This window comes from Passer montanus, unplaced genomic scaffold, assembly GCF_014805655.1.
Source record: "Passer montanus isolate IOZ18808 unplaced genomic scaffold, ASM1480565v1 scaffold7, whole genome shotgun sequence".
Taxonomy (NCBI): Eukaryota; Metazoa; Chordata; class Aves; order Passeriformes; family Passeridae; genus Passer; species Passer montanus.
In genome coordinates this window covers 15,361,969-15,386,489 of record NW_024372147.1, presented here as the reverse complement: position 1 = coordinate 15,386,489, position 24,521 = coordinate 15,361,969, and the positions used below count along the sequence as shown (strand labels likewise).

The window sequence follows — 24,521 nt, the reverse complement described above, 5'->3', positions numbered from 1 at the left end:
ATGTCAGTCCGCAGTAAGATTCCAGCTGCAGTCTCCCAGGTCTTCTGCTTTCCTGGAAGTCAAATACAAATTAGCACGCTCTTCTGTACCTTTAGTTGTTACTGCAGGACGTTGTGTGAGACAGTGGCTGTATTTCCCATACGGGAAACTTCCCCTATGGGAGTATGACCTGAATTAGTACAACATACCTAAGCAAGGAAACTGCTGTTGTAAAAACACCAAGAAGGTTTAGATGAAATCCATACCACATCAGCAAATAAAAATTAAATCTCTTTATTTGGACAATGTTCAGCTGAGGAAACATAAATATAAAAATGTGAGCAGTTGTTTCTGGCTGAAGTTCCTCATTGGCTTGTGGGGTCACTCTTCTGGAATGGCTGAAGATTCCAAAGATTTTGTAAATTTGGGTAAAGTCCACTTATTTTGTAGGTGCCCACATTCAATGCTTGGTATCCAATTCAAACAAGTAGAATTGCATTAATACAGCCATCATTTTCTGGATTGTTAGTCACTTGGGCATATTTCCCTAGAGAGAAAAGGGAATTACATGTGTATAAAATCTGGAAGCAGTTCATATAGATTAGATCTTTCTATGTTTGCAAATTCAAACAACAACTGTCTAAAGCACAGGGACCCAAACACATTTCGAAGTCTAAAACTACGTTCTACAGAGCTGTAAACTTATGTTCTCAAAGCAATATATTAAAGCTGTTTTTTAATAAATGGATCACTTAAGAGTTGTGAGAAGATGAAAAAAAAATCTTAGGTTTCCTACTGTCCAAGTGAACTCCTCTGTTAAATGAAGTCAGTCCGATCCTATGAAGATCACAGAATCACAGAATATGCTAAGTTGGAAGGGATACATAAGGATCGAGTCCAACTTCTGGCTGTGCACAGGACACCCCCAAGAATTACACCATGTACCTGAAAGCACTGCTCAAATGCCTCCTGAAATCTCTCAGGCTTGGTGCTGTGATCCCTTCCCTTGGGAGCCTGTTCCACTGCTCAGCCACAGCCAAGGTGAAGAAACTTTTCCCTGATACCAACCTAAAGGTCCCTTGATTCAGTTTAGTGCTGTTACCTCAAGTCCTGTCACTGGTCATGAGAGTGAAGAGATCAGGACCTGCCCTTCAACTTCCTCTTGTGCGTGACATCTTCCCTCAGTCTCTTCTGCTCCAGGCTGAACAAACTAAATGATCTCAGCCTCTCCTCAAACAGCTTCCCCTCCAGACCCTGACATCTTTGTGGCCTGCCTTTGGACACTCTCCGATAGTTTTGTATCTTACACTGTGGCACCCAGAACTGCCCCCAGCACTCGAGGTGAGGCTGCCCCAGAGCAGAGCAGAACAGGACAATCCCCTCCCTTGTGTGGCTGGTGATGCTGTCCCTGATGCCCCACAGAACACAGTTGGCCCTGCTGACTGCCAGGGCACTGCTGACCACATTCAACTTGCCATCGACCAGGGCCTCCAGGTTCCTTTCCATGGCACTGCTTTCCAGCCCACTGCTCCCCAGTCCATACATACAACCATGGCTGCCCCATCCCCAGTGCAGAATCTGCTAATGAGGATCCTACAAAGAACTTCCACTGCAAATTTAATTCATTTGTCGTGGTTCACATGGTTACAGATTTGTGGCATTGCTCAATATGATACACAAGCAAGCAAGCTTAGTCTTTGTTCTGAACTTTATCTAATTTGATTTTGCAAGTGTGAATGGAAAGTCTAAGATTAACACTTAAAACTTGTATTTTTAGAGTTGCTAGTAGTTGCTTCTGCTACAGCCCAAACCTAACTTTTAACAATGAATTGATTATAACTAGACAATGAGGTCTTGATGCAATGAAGATGAAAAACTTTAAGAAGTAGTTCTGCAGTATAACTAGTTAAATTTACTTACCCCAGATAACTTTGCCCCCTTGTGTCACAAGGCCAAGCTCACTCACGTTCACCTCAATGACGGTACCCTTAGTAATTACTCCCAGCTGCGTATACAGAGGAGATGACGGATTCTTTTTTACACCAAGGATAGGTAGGCAAAAAGTAGCCTTAAGTTCAGGGTGTGTCACATGGGCCTTCTTGAAACGTAAGCCCTGTTGCACAAAAAGAGTTAGAATGAGTTAATATTTGCTTTAAACTCTCACAACTGATCTAGTTAAACACTTGGGAAATTATGTCCTCATCTTTATATGTTTAGAGAGACTAGGAAGAATTAAACAACTTGGAATACAGAATGCCATCTGCCTTGACAGACTTATTTTAAAATCTGTTAATGAAAAGATAAAGCTTTCCATTTATGTCTTCACAATGTCAATTTTTAGTAGTAGCCCAACAATAATACTTGTTACCTTGGACAATTTCTGTTCCATGAAGAAGTATGGCAAAGTATGAAATACCCATCTCCTATAGCACTTTTTATCTAGTGACCTGTACTTTATAGAGGTGCTTTTGATAAAGATTGCCCCATGCTAATTTAAAAGCTCATAGCTTTAACTTACTGGCATCATCTGAGTTACAGAAATAAAAGCAGGAATTTCAACATAAGACTTGGGACTGTAGAGGCATCTCCCCAACCCTGTGCTATTATATTTTGACAAGGAAACTAACAGGAATGTTCTAGATGAGTAATGATCACGAGCATAATCATACAAGAAAGTTTCTTTAACACAGAAAATCAAAGCAGTAAATCAAAATTATTATTACTTAAATGTTCTTTAAGGCTCTAAAACATTACCATTGGTCGAATGAATCGCTCGTACTTAGGAGGCTTCCTAGTAAAGCCATCTCCAACAAAACAAACTTTTGTAACCATCCTCTTCCATGCCTTCTTCTTTCTCTTTCCTGTACGAATCACCTTTAAAACTTCTGTTTCTCCTTGTGCACGAACCTTTGGCACAGGAACCTCCCACTTTCCCTGGAAGGAGGGTAAAACAAAAAAAAAAACAAAACAAAAAAAAGTCAATATTCTTACCTGTCACATGTTGAAATGCAAGGGGAAAAACCAAAGCATAAAATCGTATTTCTGGAATGCAAAGGGGTAGACCATAGCTGTTATGCAACTCATAGATACTTGTTTTAATTAGCACTCGAAAGTACTAAAAATCAAGATTCTGCATATGTTCACATTGTCCTAAGTTACTCAAGGTTTCATGTTTTAATTAGTCTTTGCTTGAAGGCTGTTACATAACCTTAGCATCAGCAATATAAAGTGGTTGTTGTTGCACATAATTTTAGGTATCTGAACTTTGGTACATTTACTTACAGCTTTTTCTTTTCGTTTTTGTTTGATCATGTTAGAGAGGACCTTGGCCCGGGACTGGCCCTCTCTGTCCAGCAGGTATGCTGGTACAGCTCCTTTGGGTGTTTTTTCATCACTCTTCTGTTTTGTATTTCTCTTCTCATGCATTTTAATGCTGCAAAGAAAGAAAACCAATATTAACAGCACAAGAAAAAAACTTATTTTTAGATATAGAATTTTAACTTAGCCGGTGCCTGCACAAATTGTTCTTTAAGATGTATTTGTACAGTACTATGTATTTATATTTAAGGAATAATACTAAATAATTTTCAAGGTAAACTACTAATTTCACTTAATCCTGTCACTTTCTACCAGGACAGGAACACAGGAAAGACATGCACCTCATTAAGGAATTTCTGTGTGACCTAAAGCAAACAGCCAAGAACTCTGAGAGAAGGTAGCCTTCCTCTCTGCTGAACAAAAAAAAAAAAACCCCATTCTATTCCTCTTCTGAGATTTGATGGCAATGCTTATGTATATGAGGAATGTGTGTTTGCAAGAAGAGCCAAGTTTTGTTAATTTTGAGGTTGTTTACTGGGGGGAAGAAAAGACCCAGAAACTAATAATGGGTTAATAAACCCATTATCTTTAAAAGTAGCAGAGGAAAACAGCTATCTACACTTTGAAACCAGCAAAAACTACATGGTGGATAGGTATGAAGTTCATCAGCAATTAATGAGACTGTTAATAATGCCTAGGCAACAATATGATAATGCTTGAGCTATGCAAAAAGCTGAAGCTATGCAGAAAAAAGTAGTAACTTTGTAACAGGGTATGTGAATTATGCACATTTTAATAACCCACAAATTTAGCAGAACAAGCTAATTCCAGAAAGCTAACCACTGGCTACTTGAGCAGACAATCTTGCAGAGCACGTACAGGAACCAGGGATGAAAAGTTCAGGCCTGAGGAAGACTTACGAGCCTTCATCAAAAGAACCACCAGGAGGATCACGACCACCTCATGTGGAAACCATGCACGTGCTACAAGGGCTTACATAGTCATGGAATTAAAAAATATGTTGCAACATTAAGGCTAGGAAAATGTAATGTGCACATTAAGTAAGAAAAGTAAAAAAGCTAGTGCTGTGAAAAGAACGGACAAATGAGTTTGTGGTGCAGCTATCCCACTCACTCCCAGCGTTGAATAAACAAATACCTGCTCTACAGGTCTTATGCTATGGAGTAGTTTTCTTTCCCAGTTTTCAGGCATCATTAACAGCTTTGACTTAAAGTTCCGGATAACAGATAAAATTTACAGAAAAATGATTTCATTGTCTATGCTTGACACTGCTGTTTATCCTTGAAGACAGCCTCACCTTCTGCTTAAATACTTCCTATGCTACTGTATATTTGCTATTAACCATTAGAAAATACTGCCTCTTGCTACACTAACAGAGCAGCTAATACATAAGTTCCAAAGAACTGCATTCACTTTTTTTGTCACTATTACATTAGTCACGGTTACTGCTCATCAACACTTGTCTAAGGAAGTACTTCTAGCAGCGGAACTGTTAACATTAATTTAAAAGAGAAGGACTCTGAAATGTGTTTGCTGGGGCAAAGCCCCCCTTCCTTCTACAGCCTGACCGCTATTTAAGACCATAACATGTGACTCAAGTAACAGTGAGCTTTTTGAAACAATACCAACGCCATCTCATCCTTCAAGCGTCAAGATGACGGGATGGTATCAGAGAGGAGGCGGACACTCACGTCTTTTTCATCTGTATCTTCTCGGCATGCCGCTGCTTATGGTACAGCTTCGCCTTCAGCCCGATCATCTTCTTGGCCTTGCGGGACCGCTCGTGGGCCTCCCGGCCCTCCTTCTTCCTCCGCTTCTCGTGGTAGTCCAGCCGGTAGCCATAGCGCTTGCGGTGGAGCTCGATGTGCTCGTTCTGCGGCTGTGGGCACAAAGGCAGCGCGGTCAGCGGGCACGGGCGCCCACGGGCCGGGGCCGGCTCCTCCGCCACACGCGGGGAGGCGGCGGCCCGACGGCGGTGCCTTCACTGCGGGGCCCGCCCGGCCTCCCGCAGCCTCCCCGCCCCTCCCCTGCACCGCCGTTGGCATCCCGCCGCCCCGACCCCGCGTCCCGTGCCCCCGGCTGCCGCATCCCACAGCCCCGGCTCCCACCATGTCGGCAGCCCCGCGGCCTCCTCCGCGGCGGAAAGGGCGGCCCTTGGGGAGGGGCCCGGATGGAAACTCTTCCGCACGCCGCTTTGGTTCCTCCCGGCGGAGAGGCGGCGGTCCGCGCCCCCCGAGGGCTTCGCGCCGGGCTTGACGAGGCTAGAGAGAGGGGGAGAAACGGAGCGGGAGAGGCCCAAGAGGCGCTTTTTGCTGCCTGGTCTGTCAGGTTGTGGCGGGAGAGCGGAACGCGGGAGGGAGGTGAGGTGGCGGGGGAAGGGAGAAGCAGGCTGCCTTCCGGCGGCTGTGCCGGGCGGGGCGGTGCCGCGCGGTCCGCGCTGGCCGAGGGGAAGGTCCGGGAGCAGAAGGTGACCCGGGGCACGGAACGCCCCGGGCTTCGCAGCGCGGCGAGCAAGGGTGTCGCTTTGCGGAGAGCCTGCGGGGATCGGCTTCTGGCGGGGCTCGGCTGGGCTCGGCTTGGGGGCTCGTCGCGGGCGGCGCGAAGGCAGCGCGCCCTTCCCGCTGCGCCGGCCAGCACACCGCGCCGCCCCGTCGGGACACTGTGCGGCCCGCAAGATGAGGGAGTGGAGGTGAGCGTGTGCCCTGAGCCGCTTACTCTTCATTGTGAAACTACTGCGAAGCAGTGAGCTGGACACTGTCTCCTCAAATAACCAGTAGCCATCTAGGAATGCCTTTGGCGCTGCTGCACTTGGGCTATTTGTTGCAATGGTTTATAGCCATGCTTAAAAGGTTATAGTACTTAATATTTTCTATTGTGTCTGACCTAAATAGGTACTCTGCTCTGCCATCCTTCATTCTTCAGGACTAGAAAAGCTATTTGCACTTTGCTCACCAGTAATCGGTGCTCTGGAGCTTCTCTGAGAGTGAGTGTAAACTCTAATTATCATTATTCTGCTTTAATATTTTGTGGAGAAATATATTATTTCCATGAGAAATATATTTAATGTTTGTGGGCATGCATTTATGCTGCATTGTTAAGGCTTCATAATATTATTACGGGTCTGACACTGATTTAATTTGCAAAGCAATAACCTGAAAAATATTAACCTGATTTCCCATGAAAAAGAATGAAGTTTTGTGATTGAGTTATGTCAGAGGAACATGGTTAGCCTATTTCCTGTCATAAACATTTTGTGCAATGTTTACTTACTTTGTCAGGGAACAGCTTTAGAGACGAGAGGCAGAATGTTGAGAATTATGGGGAGATTTTCAGTGAATGCACTGAAGTCATCAAGTTTGTGCAATAAGGTAAGCTTTCCCCCAGTTCTGATACTTTCTCTGTGAGCAAGGGAAGCACTTGGGTTATTCTGAGTAAGCTTGTTTTAGTTGGGGTGTTGGTTTTTGTTTGGGTTTTTAGCGTTGGCCTCTGGACAATGCATACTTTCATTCTAGAATGGGACTTCAGAATTGGGAATTGAGTTTGTAAATTTTATATAAATTTTTTGACTGCTTAACTCTTGTCATTGTTAAATTATTTACACAAGTAATTAGATGTATTTAAAAATTTTTGGCTATTGAAAAATATTTTGATCCTGCCATAAATTTTTACTGAATATTCCAAATATTATTTGGATCAATTTGGTTTAAACCTCAATGTGAACATCAACTTCAGGCATCTGCTTTTAAATAGTTGGTGTTTTGACCTTATATGAATATGTAGCAACAGTATCTGTTCCTGTAGATTTTTTTTGTTTATTTCTCTGCAGCTGCCAAAAATGTGGCTGCAAAGTAGGTAGTGGTAACAATAAACATTCTACGTGATTATTTTTTTTTTCCAAGTACACGTATCTCAGAAATACAAAAATGAGAGTCACGGGTCTGACACAGCAAAACTGCAGTCTGAGAAACTACAGCTCTCCACCAGGTATAAGTTTATGTTTTCTTTATAGTAAGGATTAATTTAAAAGCGAATGAAAATAAAAAGTTCTTTCTATTTCTGTACACTTTCTGTTTTATTGTATTCTTTTGGTCACTCTTTGTAGAATTTAATGCCTGAAACATAAATAGAGCACTTAGATGGCTCAAGGAGTTTGAAGAGTTTGGTGTTGCTGCTCTTTTCTCAGTAGATTCACAGTATAAAGCCTTTAGAAAATAATAAGCAAAGGTACATGTTATAAGAAGTCAGTTGTGAAGTGTGCTGGAACCCCTCATTAAGGGTTCCTGTGAGATGCTACTGTAATGTGTCTCTGATGAGACAGATGGTCTGTAGGTGGTGAAGGAATGTTAGCTTAAGTATTTTTTAATTCTTTGTGGCCTATCAAAGATGAACTATACTACTTTTTTCCTGAAACACAACTTCAATAGCTTGAATAACTGAATTTGGGTTAGTTTCATAAAAAATTACCTTGACAACTTATTTTCTAGCTGAGCTGTGTGAGAAAGAATGTATCTTGCAAGAAAATAGCTTTTAAAACTTCCCAGTCCCATATTTTCTCAACACAGGTCAGCTTGCCTTTTTTCCCTGAGAATTATGCTGTACAGCTTTAAGGCTTAAAGAAGAAATAATTTCTCAAATTGATTATCTAATCACCAGTTTAGATGAATGTCAGTATTACAGTTGTCTTGAACTGAGACATGCTTCTGCAGAGTAAGATGATGATACTTTCCTGTGTTGCCTTTTTTCTGTTCTTTCTGAATTACAGCTGTTTTCTCAAGCATTTCTCTTTTTTTGAGGTGGGAAGAAGTTTATTTATTACTAAGTTCATATCTTTAAAAATTTGAGGTGGTAGAGATTACAGATTGTCATTACTTGTGGCTCTGAATCTTTCTTTAAAATAAGGTTTTTATAAGTCTTCTTAAATACAAGAAAATAGCTTTTAAAACTTCCCAGTCCCATATTTTCTCAACACAGGTCAGCTTGCCTTTTTTCCCTGAGAATTATGCTGTACAGCTTTAAGGCTTAAAGAAGAAATAATTTCTCAAATTGATTATCTAATCACCAGTTTAGATGAATGTCAGTATTACAGTTGTCTTGAACTGAGACATGCTTCTGCAGAGTAAGATGATGATACTTTCCTGTGTTGCCTTTTTTCTGTTCTTTCTGAATTACAGCTGTTTTCTCAAGCATTTCTCTTTTTTTGAGGTGGGGAGAGGTTTATTTATTACTAAGTTTGAGGTGGTAGAGATTACAGATTGTCATTACTTGTGGCTCTGAATCTTTTTTTAAATAAGGTTTAAATAAAGTTTTATAAGTCTTCTTAAATGTATTTCTGCATTGGGTTCTGTCTGAAAAGTTGTTTGTTTTGTTTGTTTGTTTCCAGGAGATGTTAAGTCTTTGCATTCTGTCATTAATCCTCATATATCCAGGTATGTCAAGCTAGTTTATTGTTGGAATGTAACTTCAGTCAGAGCAGTTGATGTGATAAAGAAATTGTTGGTTGTTGCCATGCCTGTCTGATGTGCATGTTTAATATGAAGTTAGTGCTTGCTTACCTTTACCTTTGTGACATTTCAATAGAGAATGCTTGCTGGTGGCACAGAGGTCCTGTGCTTGCACCATCATAACCAAACCCAGGCTGTTAGGGAAGCTCTAAATCAATGGTATTGTTGGGAGGTGAAGAAGTGGGAAGGATGTCTTGGCAACAAAGCTGCTGTGGTGGGCAGAACTGTGTGCTTTGTTTTCATGGCATGGTTTGATGAGGGCAAGGCAATGAGGGGCTACGCTGCCAAGGCAGTGCCTTAGGGCTGAGATTCCCTTGGAAGGGTAGTGTGTACCTGGGGGCGAGGTCAAGCCAGCATTATTGGTGAAAGTGGGGGCTGATCACAAGCCTGTGCTGGGCAAAGCCAGCGAAGCAGTTCTGGAAGCTACTGGTGAGGTACTTCAGGAAGGAAGAGGCTGAACTGAATCAAGGATAGCTTCACAGGAACTTGGGTGTGCTGTATTTGGGGTATAAAGGGTGTATATGCAGTAGGTTGTTTAGAGCACCAGGTGTCAGGGATTGGGATGGGCAAGAGAGGGGAGGGGCTCTTTCTGTTTGTTGGGAGGACAGATGGGTGAGCATGAGCCTAAGAAGGGGCCTTCCATGAAGTGGAGCTTGGAAACCTGTTGGAAACCATTGATTTGAAGAAAATCATGTCAATACTGACATTTTTCAGTGTTAGAGTGTGCACTGTACCAGATATGCAGCAGAGAAACAATGCTATTAATCTGGTGTGCTGTTCTTGGGGAATATTAACTATGCGAATAAGAATTATTACAAGCTTAAAAAATTGCTGCACTAACCGCAATGTTTTCACTTTATGCAGAATCCGAAACATTGGCATTATGGCCCACATTGATGCAGGCAAAACTACAACAACAGAGAGAATGCTGTATTATTCTGGATATATAAGAACACTTGGAGGTTAGAAATGCCTTTTGTATTTCAGTAGGTTTAAGAGATTTAATAGTGTACAATTACATGCAATACAGTTGCTGATGGAATGCCTCATGTAGGGGGTAGTTGTTCCAAAGTTGTGCTGCAGTTTAATTGAATTTTAATGCATGATCATTTTTGCACTAAGGCAGTTTTGCTTTCAGATATCATAGGTTGATATTTTTCTATTACTTTCAGCATGTTATGTTCTGTTCAGCATTTAATTAGAGAATGTCCTTATTTTGATGGTTGCTAATTGGCCATTCTGGTAAAGCAGTTTGTTGAGTTCTCTTTTGACCTGTGAGGAGGGCAGAGTAAGAAAAAATATCCATTTCTTTTGAAAGCCATGACACAGAAAGACTTCTTTGCTACAGCAAGTTTAATTGAATTCTTCAAGATTGAAATAGTCACAGCAGCCTCTGTTTGTGTTTCGTTTTGACATTTTAAGTTTTATACCTTGTTCTCAACTGTATGTGACTGATAGAAAGATGTTCGGCTTGTGAAGCAGTTGAACTTGGAATCCTGCTAATTTAAAAATGTGAACTGCTTCTCTTGTTACTAAAAAGTAAGCAAAGTCCAACCTCTTACTTGGGGGTTTGTTTGTACTTTACTTTTGATTTAATTACTTTTTGATTACCAAATTTCAAAATGTCAGTCACATTCCATACAATGAGTGCAGGCAGGTTTTTTGAAGTTGTAGTTTGTTCATGATTTTGGACTTTGTTTAGTTTTTAAGATGCTCATGGGATTAAGAACAACAAAAATCTTGTTGGAATTGCTTGTCTTTCACTTGTAGGACATTTATTCCTAGGAAATAACCTGGCATTGTAATGTTTTCAAAAAGGCTAATTTTCATAGCTTACACATACATATATATATGTAAAAGGGGCTATTTCCAGCTCTCTCTTGACATCTGTATTCAAAGACAATTTCAGATTTTGAATTGATTACCTACCCAATCCTGGTTTCTCTTTGCAGATGTTGATGATGGAGACACGGTGACAGATTTTATGGCACAAGAGCGAGAACGTGGTATTACCATTCAGTCTGCTGCTGTTACATTTGACTGGAAAGACTACAGAATCAATCTGATTGACACCCCAGGTATTGTTCTTTAGTTGCACTCATATTATTAAGGGAGAGAGGGTGAGGTGGAGTGTCACAGAATGTCTTTGTCTTAAATATGGTGCAAAATTTAATTGGTTTAATTGCATCATAAAAATGCCTATACTAAGCTCTGTTCAGCTTTGGATAATTATTGCGTGCTGATTCCAAATCTAAGCTTATATAAAGTGAGCTCAGATGTTTCCACATTAAATTGTTCTCAGTTCTAGGATTGCATTATAATAATCTTGTTTATTTCAAAGACTGGTAGGTGTATTTCCCTGCAAGTAAAGAAAAAGTTGTTTTGACTTTATTTGAAAGAAAAAAAATTGTTGAAATGTGGAATGACCTATTGATGGTGCCTGTTTGAATTATGATGGTATAAAAGGAAGATTGTTTTTTAGGCCATGTGGACTTTACAGTGGAAGTTGAGCGTTGTTTGAGGGTCCTGGATGGAGCAGTAGCGGTATTTGATGCTTCAGCTGGTGTTGAGGTAAAATCAACTTAGATTTTTTTTTTGTGTGTGGGTGTGTGCAATCTGTCATGGTAAAGGGGAGAGATTTTCTCAAACCCTTTGTGTTTGATTAATCCTTCAGTTCCCCAGGAAAGATGAAATCCTTGTGCCCAATTCACTCTGTCAGTGTTCCATTATGGGGACCCAGGGACCCTTCACTAACAGTCCCCTGGATCAGAGCGTGGTTCAACTACCTTGTTTAGGGTCATATGCAAACAGAAAGACACCCTCCTAAGGGGTCCTTAATTCATCTGTTGGTGCCTCAGGAAAGATGCAGAGAGACATGCCAACAGGTTAAGAGAGACCCTGGGCCTTCACAGTACAGTATGTTACCTGCTGCTAGCAACTATTACACCCTTAAAGACTCAGACTTAACAGTTTATGGAATAGCACTTCTCATTAATGTAATTGAAAACTCTGACACCTTAAGGTTTAAAGACTTCTGGTGATAGCATTTGGCTGCAAAAGTGTCTTCAAAGCAATATGCTAACCAGCTCTAATCCCTAACCAAACCTAGATTGAGGTAGTCATTCAGCATGGATAGAGTACAGTTCTTACCCAATAGATGTCGCTGTGGGCGTGAAGACAAGTTCAGCCTGTTGTCTGATCCCAGAACTTCTCAGGGGACTAACTTCTCCCCATTTTTAATTTACTTCAGCGCTGTTTTTGTGTTTAGGTGGAACTTCAGTGACTGTAGTCATGCATCATGTTCAGTGAGGGTGGTTGTACCTTCTAGTGGGTAATACCAGTTTTACATCTAATGTCACCTTTAAGATGGAGGTATATGTCTGTGATCTTGCCATGCTTCCTGGTTCAACAGCAAGAAATCTTATTTTTTCTCGGTTGGTTGACAGCTGCTATGTGGCTTACAAGCTACATGGTACGACTTAGTTCCCCCTCTTGCAAGGTTTAAACCTGGACACTCTGCAGTGTCTTCACTCTGCTCAGCACATATTGTGTGTGGGAAGTCGGGCATGCTGACCACATCCTATTTGGAGAACAGCAACTGCATCTCACCTTGTAATTTCCACAGTTAAAAATTCTGTTAGAGGTTGATTGCGCCTTCCCAGTTTTCTCTGATTTTACCTCCAGTCACTCAGTTATTTTTCCCAGTGTTTAATGACTTTAATCAGGCTGAAATAATGTACAGAGATTTTTCTGTGTATTATCTCAACGCTTTTATAAAAATTCATCTTCAGGAAGCTGAACATTTAATTTTAAGTCCTGTAGTGCACAGGAATTTCCATGGTAATAAGCAGCAAGTAAGTGTGATTACCATTATAAGTTTGGGGTGGTTTTGTTGCTGTCTTTTACAAATGTTGATTGAGGTGAATGCTTCTGACTAGTTCCACAAATTGAACGAAATTAATATAGGTCAATTTCTCATTTTCATGTAAAAAATAGATAATTTTCAGGCAGGTTTTCTCCTTTTCCAGTGGCCTTTTTAACAGAGTGCAGAAAAGGTGGAGGCAAGCTAGAATTGGACTTTTTATAGCATGAGATGTTTCAGTAGTTCAATCCTGTAGAAAAGTTATGTGTGAAATCCCTCTTGCATGAGACATACGTTTTTCCTGAATGAGGGATGAGCGAACTCTTAATCACTGTCAGTCACATTATTTAACTTGCTGGAAACTTACTGGAAAATATTTAGGTGCTATTAAATATGAACCTGAACTGAGTAATAGCCTCCACCCTCAAAAACAAAACAATTAGATCTGCGTGTTCTTTTCTAAAACTCTGTAGCAAATTCTTGCATTATTTCATGTAGTGGTAAGAGACTATTACTGAATCTGAACTGATTTTTCTATATACTTGCTTTAATTGTCAAAAATACATATGATAAATGGCTCAGCAGTGCACACATTACTGTTAAAACCACAGTAGTTTTTAGTGTTGTATATGTAGCCACAGAAATGCTTGTCTGTGTGTGCCTAAGTAATTTGGCAATAAAGCATAAAGTCACTACATTGCAGTTTTCCCCATATATGACTCCCATAATGCTTAGTTTCTCTTCACATTCCCTTGCCACTATGCCTGCATGCCCTTAGTGCAAGAAAGGAAATGACAACAGCTGAGAGACAAGATAAGACAAAGCTGCTTGTGGAGTTCATCTGTGATGTTAGATACGGGATTGTCACAATACACAGCACAGTTCCCTTCTCTACTCTGAACTCAGACCTTCAGTGGTGTTGGGGAGAAGCTCAGCTGTTGACACTAATCTTTCCATTTTGTGTTTTGCTTTAGGCACAAACTCTGACAGTCTGGAGACAAGCGGACAAACATCAAATACCACGAATTTGCTTTTTAAACAAGATGGACAAAAACAGGGCAAGGTATTCAGGCAATTATTTTAATCCTTGTTAAGAAGCTTACAAGAAAATGTCTAGCATTTTCTGTTAAGCATAGAGCAACACAATTATGTTAATACTTATGTAATACTATATACTTCTTTGGTTATGGAAATGCATATTTTTGTGTAATTCTAGGAGTAATTTTTGCAGTAAATAGGGAATTGTGAGCCTGTCATACTAATATCATAACGTTTTGTTTAACTTAGTATCTATTCTTTTTCTGTAGTTTTACATATGCTGTCGAGAGCATCAAACAAAAGTTGAAGACAAAACCGTTACTGTTACAGGTAAGCTTAGAAATTATATGCTTGTTTCATTTCTTTTGAATGGAACTGCTTTCTTAATTTTTTTTGCATCTGTCTAAAGTCTCTGTTTGATTTGCAGTTGCCTATTGGGGAAGCCAAGACCTTCAGGGGACTGGTTGATGTTGTGACTAAGGAGCAAATAATTTGGAAACCTACTTCTGATATGGATGATGGAAAAAATTTTGAGAGAAAGCTGCTGTTAGAGACTGATGATCCAAACCTGTTCCAAGAAGTCCAGGATGCAAGAAATACCTTAATAGAACAAGTAAAGTTCTAAAGTAAATATGTAATATATTTAAAACCATTACTCAGAGCAGCAGGAAAAATAGGCTGAAAGGGACCTCTGGAGGTGTCTGGTTAAGTGATCTGCTTAAAGCATTAGGTTGAATTGTTCAGGCTTGTTCGGTTGAGTTTTCAAGTCAAAGGATGGTGATTCTGTGTAGGCAGCCTGTCCCAGTGCTTGACCATCATATCCTTATGTCCAGTGGGATTTTACTGTGGTGCAAGTTGAGATTGCCATGCTGGTGCTTTCCTTGTGTACCTCTGAGGAGAATCTGGTTCTGTTTCCCCTGAAGCAGTACTATTTGAACACTAACACTAGTTCAAATGGTAAGAGACAGTATTTGCATCCTACATAAGCTTCTCCAAGCCAGGCAAACCCATCTCTCTGGGTCTCCAGCCACACTGCAGCCCCATTAGTGATTTTCCAGTGGAGTGCCTACAATTTGTCAGTCTCTTTTGTGCTGGGGAAGCTAAAAGCAGACAGTGTTTATACTGTCTTAGATGCCAAAATATATTTGGTACATTCACATGAAACATGACAGATATGACCTGAAACCTGCAGGGTATCCATACTCTTCTGAAGTGACAGCTAAAAGCTGAATGGGATGTATGCAGCCTGGTCAAAATGCTGTGTCAGAAGCAGCTCAATCCATTAATAAACTGATCCTTTTTGTTGGAAAGGCTGCCTTCCATACAGCTTTGAATAATGTTGTGCAAGGACATAAACAGATGATGGTAGCTCTCAGTTCCTTTGAAATTGGAGAGATCTATTTTATAATGCTCTGTGTTCAGTAGAATATACACACAATCTGGTTTTCAAACTTAGTAGGTTTTAAAATGGCAGTGTTAATACCCAGCCTTTTTTCTTAAGAAATATGTTGTCAGACAGAAAGGTTTGCAAGAACAGTGTTGGTTTTTTCCCCTTTGTTTTCTGGGCCCTTCCTGAAGGAGGAAGGGGTGGACCAGTAGTGTGATAATTGAGATAACCTTGTGTTTGTAAAATATTTTTTGAAATGCTTTCTGTGCTGTTAATATTCCTTATCAAAACCCTGTAAAATGTAGCATTTTGAATACTGGCCATTTTGCATATATTACTTTCATTTAATTAAATGAACTACTTCCTTTATGTCTCATGTTTTAACTATTAACTTGATAAGACTTCTAATTGCTTATCAAGGATTTATTTCAGAATTTGGCCAATTGGTGGTGTAGCCAATAAAGAGGGCAAAGAGCTTTCTTGTGCTTGGGTGTCCTGAGTCTGTGATAGTGCAGGGATGTATGTTAGACGTTTAAGGAGTTAAGTTATATGTCAAGCTAACTGGTACAATTTGAAAACAGAGACATGCTCTTTGACCTACAAACCCTTGACATGAAGAAGGCCAAAATGCCATGCTTGTCTGTCTTTCCCAGCTTAGTAATTGTTGGATTGTAAAGGTTTCTTGCTGTTTACTTCAGGCTTCCCTGTGTTTGCAGGACTGAAGTACATCAGTTAAACCCTTCATGGCTGTCACTGTATGGCTGAAGGTTTAACTCCATTTCATGGAGAAGTACAAGCATTTTCTGTCCCATTGATGTTTTGGTCAACAGCAGCTTTATAAGTGGGTTTCCCCTCCATCCCTTCTTGAAGCCTTCATTTCCATAATTTTATATGATCTGAATTTATAATTGCTGATGTCTTTAAAGGCTTTGTTTCTGCTCTGTTTAGCTATATATTCTAAGTAAGGTATGTGCTTTTCTGTGAAACTGCTGTATGCCAAATAATAAGGAACTATTCTTTTGAAGGTTGCAGATCTGGATGATGAATTTGCTGAACTGATTCTAGGAGAAAATAGTGACAATTTTGACTTAATACCAGCTGACAAGGTATTTTTTACATTTACAAGTGTTTACTAGCTCTTATTGCAAGGGTTTGGGTTATTCTCCTTTGACACATGCAAATAATTATTTTGCAGACTTTTCAATAAAATGAGATCACATCATCCTACGCAGTAAATTAACGGTAGTGGGAATTTAGAACAATATATTCAGAGGTAGAAATTTTATAAAGGTTTGCTATGATTCTTACTCATGATAGGCATTATTTTAAAAGTCAGGTACATTTATTCAGGAAGGTGGGGCTTTCATTTTTTTTTGGAAGACTGCTACAAAAGAGTTTAGGGACAGGTGAATGGAAGTTTCAGGTAGATTCAGTGCAGTTTGTGACTGAGCTGCTGATTCTCACTAACAAAAACAGCATCTCAGCTACTTTGAAATAGTTGGATCTTTAGACACTGCATGTTGAAAGCAGTGAGTTACAACATACTGAATTCAAAGGACCGTTATAACAAGAACAGCAGTAGATTTGTGTGAAATGTTTAGAAATCTTAAAACCAGTGTCTTCTGTCTGTTTTAGCATCTAAATGTTTGGGTTTATGTTTTGGAGCTTGCTAAAAGCAGTGAAAGGATTTTGGATGAGTGATGTTGTATTTACCAACATACTTTTTAGCTTTTTGGAGATTGGTTAGCAGTATCTAATAACTGAAGTGCAACTAAATTGTAGATCATGTATTAACAGAAAATAATTCTTTTCCAGTTGCAGTCTGCTATCCGCAGAATCACGCTAGCTCAGAAGGCTGTCCCTGTGCTCTGTGGCAGTGCACTGAAGAACAAAGGGGTGCAGCCATTACTGGATGCTATTACTCTGTACTTGCCTGCACCTAATGAGCGTTCATATGAGTTTCTGTAAGTACAGGTAGAAAAAGAGATTCAGAAAAAATGAAGGAAAACTAAGTAGGTGTCATGGATTGACCCTGGCACAATGCCAGGGCCCCCATGAAGGGTATATTTCCAAAAGGGTTGCTGTGAGATGTGACCCGGGAACAGAACAAAGCAGGCTCCCATTCGGGGATGGAGGGAAAAACACAACACTTTATTCATTACAAATCTACATATTTGTAATGGAACATATACAAAGCTAAGAATGAAAACCTTCCAAATACATTCCTCCTCCCCCCTCCCTTTTCTCTGTGTCCAGAAACACACTTCCGGGCCAAACCACGACAGTAGGAAAACACAAAAGGAGAAAATTAAACATATTAACAAAGCATTCATATTTTAAAAAAATATTTACCCTCTTTAGGTATAAAATAATAGTACAGATGTGTGGACAGAAAAATACACTTGAGTACTGAACTTGCTTTGGTCAGTTCTACTGGAATTGGATGCATTTATCTTCAACTGTCAAACTTGCACTTTGGAGTTCTTAAGTCTTTTTTTAATCTGAGGACATTTTCATTTTACAAAAATGTGATCTAGGAATCCTGTTTAGCATTGTCTGAGTCATATAACCTCTTACATAGCATGTCCTATTGGAGGTGTAATGCTTAGATTATTGTTTTTCAGTACAAATTACGGTTTTTGAAAATCTGCCTCCATTAACATTGCAGTAAGAAGCATACCACCTCTTAAATGAGTGAAAATTTAGGTAAATTTGAGTATGAGTGGATTGATCCTACAAGTATGCTTTTTGTTGTGCTTTTTATTTTGCAGACAGTGGTACAAGGATGACCTGTGTGCCCTGGCATTCAAAGTTCTTCATGATAAATGTCGTGGACCACTAGTTTTTGTTCGTGTTTATTCAGGTTCATTGAAACCTCAGTCAGCTGTATATAATATTAACAAAAGTTGCACGTGAGTAAGATGGAGGTGTGGTTCACCTAGTAATGGAATGCCTGTTAAACTCCTGAGTAACAGAGAATTTAATTTTCAGGGAGAGAATGAGCCGGCTGCTCCTGCCTTTTGCTGATCAGCAGATTGAAATACCATCACTAATGCCTGGCAACATTGCTCTGACTGTTGGGTTAAAACAGGTAATGAAAAATATGGATACTGTAAAGGAGCTTGTTTCACTAGTGTGCTTTCTATTTCTATGATACTGTATCTCTGATATTCTTGATTATGTTGACATATGTAAACTTTCTTTATTTGAAGTACATTTAGATATACTTCCTCCTAAAATTAAATACCAGTCTACAAATATCAGTAACTGACCTGGAAACTGGAGTGCTCATTGGAAAGGACTGAAAGCTGAGGGTGTATTTTGTTACGGTTGGGTTCATATTAATACTATAATTCTTAAAATACCGTGTAATGTCATGAAGAGACCTCCTGTGGGGAAGGGGAATGATGGTCCAATCAGTTACCCAAAAGCAACAGTTTCAAATTCAAATAAGTGTGTTTTGTGCTTGCTTCTGTTAGTTTAATAATTTCTTACTGTCTGAATAGGCTGCATGAATCTCATTTACACAGATTTTCTAAAATGTAACCAGCTTTGGCATACACTTTGAGTTTGGGGTTTGTTTTTTTTCACATCACTTCCTGTGTTGATCTGTAGAGTGGCACTGGAGACACCATAGTGTCATCAAAGGCTTCAGCTGTTGCTGCAGCACGCCGAGCTGGAAGGGATGCTGGGGAAAAGAAGAGGTCTGTGAGTGGTGTAGACAGTCTTCTGCTGGCAGGTGTTGAGATCCCTGAGCCTGTTTTCTTCTGTACCATTGAACCACCTTCAATGGCCAGACAACAAGGTACAATGCAGCCACCTAATTGGATGAGTAAATTGAACAAACTTAACAGCCAGTGACCTAGTATAGTTATTTCTGGTTGTTTTTTTATATTGAGGGTATACTTCAGATCATGATTGTCCATATTCTTTGCTATTACTGTGTCAAGCAGTAGTGGTACTACTACTTTTCTAGTTTTTGTGTCTAGAAAAGTGGTAGTTCTTCAGTTAGAAATAGAAGGGTAGAGGTACTTATTCTGAGTTTTGCTGCAGTTACAGTGGTGGGCTGTACATAGTGTCCCAAGTACAAATAACCTTGAAATGTGGGGTTTTTTTCAGCTGACACTCTCAGTTTTACTCTTATATACCAAGAATTCTCTGTGTCTAGTTAGGATTCTTCCTTGTATCCTTACAGTCCTGTAATCTTACTGTCTTTCCCAACAGTACCTGTACCAGACAGCATGGTAATATGACTCTTTTTGGAAATGTCCTTTAAATTCTGTATCTTTGTTCTAACAAAGCTGAGCTTGTTTTGGGGTGAAGAAGAGGAGGATAAGTACCAGTGTACTGTGACAGAATGGAGTAAGGTAGAAAACAGATCTGGAACAACAAGTCTGCAGGCTGAGCCACTGGGTTATAAAGTGTTACTGATTTTGTGGTGTTTGGATGTTTTAGTTTGCTTTTGTTTGTTTGCTTTTGTTGCTTTTTCCCCCCAAAGACTGTAAGGTATGATGAACGCAGTCTTGGCTCTTGGTTCATTATTCTGCTGCTTTCCTCAGCAGTTAAGATAATGGGGAATCAGAAAAAAACTCCAAAACCCTGTAAAAAAAAGATGTACATTTTCGTTTGGACCATTTAGTGTCAAACTCATCTTGAAGTACTTAAGTAAATCATGTAAAAGTTGACATTTTTGTTATCAGTTATTTACTGGCTTCATGAATAATTTGTAGGTTCCAGTCTGTCTTAATAGAAACACAAAATATCACTTTGAAAATAGTATGTATAATAATTAAATTCAAGCACTCTTGTAGCACAGTTAATTGCGGGATAAAATCAGAACTTGCTGGTTACTTGGAATTTGACCTGACTTTTTTTCCCAAAATCTATGCTCCTCTAGGATTCTATTGCTTGTTTTGAGGAAAGTGATATTTAGTCATTTACTCTGATCTTCAAATTACTGAATTCACTTCAGATAAAATGTTTGATATTTCTGTACAGACTTGGATAATGCATTGAGCTGCCTTCAGCGTGAAGATCCAAGTTTAAAAGTGAAGCCAGATCCTGACACAGGACAAGTAAGAGGAACCATCTATTACTCATAACATTATTTTAGAACATTAGGACCACACTTTAGTTAATTCATTTGCATATTGAGATTTTCTTGATTAAAAAGGACTCTCTGAATGTTCCTGTGATACATGTATGAAACTAAAATGGAGTCTTGGGTACTTATGCTTTACAGAACAGAGGAAGTCACCCCATGCTCTGCATGTTTTTGACAATTCTGTATTTAAAAAGGTTTGAATAACATAGTCTTTAAGGTTAGGTAAGATTATCTTTTTTGTAATGAGCACAGTACTGGTAACAACACTCTCACTTAAATGGTGTTTATGTTAGATGACTTAGAGCAATGTCTAGGGTCCTTAGAATTTGAAGTATTGTGGCCGTTATAATTAGAAGCATTTTTAAGAGACCATTTGAAGCGTGCAAGTCATTGCTTAAAGATTTTGTATTAAAACCTGAGTTTTGCATGTTTTTCCACTTCTCTCTTAATTATCTTCTCACCAGACTATCCTCTGTGGCATGGGAGAGCTACACATAGAAATTATTCATGACCGGATCAAACGTGAATATGGAATTGAGACTTACTTAGGACCTCTTCAAATAGCATACCGAGAAACCATCTTAAATGCTGCCCAAGCTACAGGTAAAATGAGTGAATGCAAGGAACATCTTGTTTCTGGTTTTGTAGCTTGATTTACTTTAAACGATACATGACTAGTTTTCAGATGAATTTTATGTACTATTTTTTCCCTCCCCCTGCAGATATATTGGACAAAACAGTAGGTGATAAACGACACTGTGTAACTGCAGAGATAGAGGTGAGGCCCACCTCAGGAGAAGGAACAACAACAAAACCCATCATCAGCTATGCTGAGAATGTCAGTGAAGTACTGCCCAAAGAACTCCAAGGAGCTATAGAAAACGGAATCACAAATTCATGCATTCAAGGTAAAGAAAACATTACATCAGCTGTACTGGTCTAATATTTTTGTAAGAAGCAATTTTCTGGAAGGAAAAACTGCTTGTTAGCTTGAAAAAAAGATAGTACCTTTATGTACGACTAATGTAAGGTACAAAGGAAAATTACAAAAACTACAAAAAATTCTACTACAAAAATTGCCAAGCATCTTTTTCTCCATGCCTGGAAAGGAAGTCAGCATGTCTTTGGTTTGCTTTTAAGGTTGTTGTCTTCTCAGTTACTCAACAATAAGCTTAGAGTCCTTTTGGTTTATTTTTTTGTGTGGTATAAGAGATAAGGCATTTACTTAATGACATCATGTAAACCATAGTGATACAACAGAAATGGTTTCATAGGCCACCATGTATTACATTTCTATTACTGTTACTAATGCATTTTTTTGATTTTCCAGTATGCTAAATCCGTGAGTTTTCAGTAAAAAGCTTTACCTAATTGGAAAGTCTGTGTTTTCTAAAGGATTAAAGTGCCCTTGAATAAATTAAAAGTGTCCTTGACTTTTAATTAAAAATAGAAGTTTTTAGTAACTTGTGGGCAAAAACTGCCTTACAATAAAATCAGTAGGTTGTGGATTAACAAAGGTGAATTTAAGAACCAGCATGAAATGATTTTTCAAATGTTCTGTGGAATTTGAAAGCATCTCCCATCTTTGGCTGTGGAATGTCGTAACCATGTGCTTTCTTTATGCTTCATGAAGAAGCTTCAGAACTGTGCTGTCTTGAGCCTCAAATTGATGCCATTATGTGCTTTAAAAAAAATAAAAATATCTGGCCATGTTCTCTGTTAAGAAAAAGTTACGTTTCTTTTCTTAGATGTGGTTCAGGCCTCACATCTAGTCTAATACAGTTTGGTCTAGTTGACAGTCCTGGGTTAGAGGTAATCTGCCTGGGACACTATCCTTTATGGAACTGAATTACCCCTAGAGTTTTGGTTATGTGTTAGTATCAGGCATTGCTGTGATTATATTGTGTTCAAAAGGAAAATACAGAAAATATTCTGTCTTCTGGTTAAACAAAAATTTTCTCTACTTTTTCTAAATGATGTCTTGTTCAAGTGACCCATTTTAGATAATATAATGTATTTAAAATAACTTTTTGATAATGTTTCTCTGGATTAGTATATTCAAGAGCTTCTGATTCTACAAATTGTTTGTGCTTTTGATAAAGAGAGTAAGAAAGTAGGAGTCTGCATTCCTTTGTCTCTTTTGGTAAAGTTAGGTAATGACAAAACCTTTCAATGAGGAACATTACTAGTAGCCGCACCCCTGGGGAGAGGACAGGAAAGGAAAGAGCAACGAGGGAAATGAGAAAGCTAATTCTGAAAAAGTTTTGCATGTGTCTTAATATTCCGAAAACAAATGAGCTTGCTTTTTTTTTTCCTTTCATCTCTTCTTCATGGGCCTACCCAGGACCTCTGCTTGGATTCCCAGTTCAAGACATAGATGTGACAGTGCAATCACTGACAGTGCACCCAGACACCTCGCACACAATGGTATCAGCCTGTGTCTCCCGTTGCTTGCAAAAGGTACACTGAAACTGTAAGCTGCTGTAAACACAGTAGCATGATCTGCTGCTGGGAAGATACATGTGTATCAATATCTCATCATTGTTTCTCTTTGCATGCCCTCATAATGCCCTTGCTGGGGAATTTACAGTATTTGCAAGTAGAGAGTTTGAGTCAGCTTCAGTGATACAAGTACTTATGTCAATTTTATTTTAAAAAGTCCATAGGGGAGTACATCAGTGTAACTTCCTTCCTTTCCACGTAGGCTTTGAAAAAAGCTGGTATACAAATACTGGAGCCCCTGATGAACCTAGAAATCACAGTAAGTGAAGAACATCTTAGTGCAGCACTTGCTGATCTTGCACAGCGGAGAGGTAATATTCAGGAAATCCAGTCTCGTCAAGATAACAGAGTTGTGGTCGCTGCTGTTCCACTAGCAGAAATGATGGTATGTGATTACCTTACCAATGATAAAATGGATCTTTTTCATATGCTTTAATATATTGGGCTTCAGTTTACTTTTCCTTAGTTATGGATAAATAAATTTAGAATAGATTTTTAAAATTGTATTTTAATTATTGAAGGTCAGAAGAAGTGTCCACAAATTGAGTCGCTTTTTCATGCCAAGATTGCTAAACAAACATGTAATCAGCTGTAAGGTAGAGAACTAGTAAATACTACTAAAATAGGTTTTGTGGAGAACAGTTTTTAAAAAAGATTATTATTGACTCTTGCATGTGTCACAATTCTGATACAGTAATATTGGAAAGTTAACTTACTAGTACTCTGCAGTATACTTCTGACACTTTTTTTCTCTCTCTGTGGTCTAAGCAGCTTCCTATGCTAACTTACCTTTCTCTTACCCTAACTTGAATGATGTGTAAGCCTAACTTGAATTATGTGTATTCTCCATTTTGTCCAGGGCTACTCAACAGTTTTGCGTTCTCTAACATCGGGCTCAGCAACCTTCACATTGGAGCTTGCCAGTTATCAAGCCCTGAGCAGTCAAGAGCAAAGTGCACTTCTTCAGAGGAGGATGGGGTTGGTGTGATCTTTACTCTCTAGGAACAGTGTTTTCTATCCTCCTGTTAAATATTTTCGTATGTACGCCAGTGTGTTCGTCTGGGACCAGCTGGTGATGGCAAATAATGAGTTAGCAGTTGTGCTAAACAGAATGCTTTTAACTGTCCAGCGAGGAAGGTTCAAGAGACTCTGCTCTGCTGGCACAACCTCATTGCAAAGCAGGAGTGCAATCACAAATTGTGCTTTGCAAATCCTTATCTCGCGGACATTTGTAATGAGAAGTGATGCAAATCATCTTCACAGAAATGAGAACTAAGTCCACCTTAATGTGCCACTGGGACTGTATTTACTAATCTAATAAATAAAGTTTGTGGAAGTTTTATTTATCACTGAAATAACTGTACAGTTTTGGCACTCTGTATCTTGATTTATTTTCAGCTGTACAAAAGGATATGGTTAATAAGCACTTTACATTGTACAACATACAAGTATTACTTCTACTGGTAAAAAACAGTTATGAACCAGAGTTCAGGACTGGGTGTAATTTCTACAGGAGTTTAGCAAGTAAGTGAAATGGATACTTTTGCAAATCAAGTAAGATTTGTGCAAACAAAATACAAGAAAGGTAGTTTTTCCAGGACTAATTCCTACCTACCACCCTGCGGTATGTTGAAAACGGATTTGTTTGTTTACCTTTTGGAATTAGTGCATTAAGCTGTAATGGTTCTGATTTGCTATGGGTTGCAATTATCTGGTTACCTAGAAAAGGGGCAAGTGATACTTGGAAATAAAAAAGGTAGTTTGCTCTGAATTTAAATAATGTCTTAGCTTTATTTTCTTCAACCTTAG

The 24,521-nt window shown here is 39.2% G+C and overlaps 2 protein-coding genes across 3 annotated transcripts; one reads left to right on the top strand and one right to left on the bottom strand.

Moving 5' to 3' along the window:
• Positions 1-257: 257 nt before the first annotated feature.
• Positions 258-5,556, bottom strand: NSA2 (NSA2 ribosome biogenesis factor). Its single transcript, XM_039729620.1, has 6 exons — positions 5,427-5,556; positions 5,010-5,197; positions 3,262-3,412; positions 2,734-2,913; positions 1,900-2,092; positions 258-526 (listed from the first exon to the last, which is right to left on the bottom strand). Exons 1-6 carry the CDS (start codon positions 5,427-5,429, stop codon positions 459-461), a joined length of 783 nt encoding a protein of 260 aa, XP_039585554.1. The 5' UTR covers positions 5,430-5,556; the 3' UTR covers positions 258-458.
• GFM2 (GTP dependent ribosome recycling factor mitochondrial 2) lies at positions 5,522-24,489 on the top strand. Of its 2 annotated transcripts, none has more exons than XM_039729617.1 (22): positions 5,522-5,646; positions 6,210-6,301; positions 6,597-6,686; positions 7,218-7,302; positions 8,699-8,744; positions 9,684-9,781; positions 10,772-10,897; positions 11,302-11,390; positions 13,656-13,744; positions 13,989-14,049; positions 14,147-14,332; positions 16,132-16,212; positions 16,922-17,070; positions 17,878-18,018; positions 18,098-18,197; positions 18,722-18,911; positions 20,105-20,181; positions 20,675-20,813; positions 20,933-21,118; positions 22,555-22,670; positions 22,915-23,097; positions 23,572-24,489. In XM_039729617.1, the coding sequence occupies exons 3-22, from the start codon at positions 6,624-6,626 to the stop codon at positions 23,698-23,700; spliced, it is 2,334 nt and encodes a 777-aa protein (XP_039585551.1). In that variant the 5' UTR covers positions 5,522-5,646; positions 6,210-6,301; positions 6,597-6,623; the 3' UTR covers positions 23,701-24,489. The 2 variants fall into 2 exon arrangements, with proteins under 2 accessions (XP_039585551.1, XP_039585550.1); XM_039729616.1 differs by lacking the exon at positions 5,522-5,646 and adding an exon at positions 5,710-6,007.
• The last annotated feature ends 32 nt before the right edge of the window (positions 24,490-24,521 follow it).

Bases quoted from the DNA above. Each gene is read 5' to 3' on its own strand.
- NSA2 (XM_039729620.1), bottom strand. The intron at 2,914-3,261 runs GTAAGTAAATGT...CCCTCCTTCCAG, and splicing joins AAAAACGAAAAGAAAAAGCT to GGAAAGTGGGAGGTTCCTGT. The intron at 2,093-2,733 runs GTAATGTTTTAG...TTTGTGCAACAG, and splicing joins AGCGATTCATTCGACCAATG to GGCTTACGTTTCAAGAAGGC.
- GFM2 (XM_039729617.1), top strand. From the start codon at position 6,624: ATGTTGAGAATTATGGGGAGATTTTCAGTGAATGCACTGAAGTCATCA. The intron at 14,050-14,146 runs GTAAGCTTAGAA...TTTGATTTGCAG, and splicing joins CAAAACCGTTACTGTTACAG to TTGCCTATTGGGGAAGCCAA. The intron at 14,333-16,131 runs GTAAAGTTCTAA...ATTCTTTTGAAG, and splicing joins GAAATACCTTAATAGAACAA to GTTGCAGATCTGGATGATGA.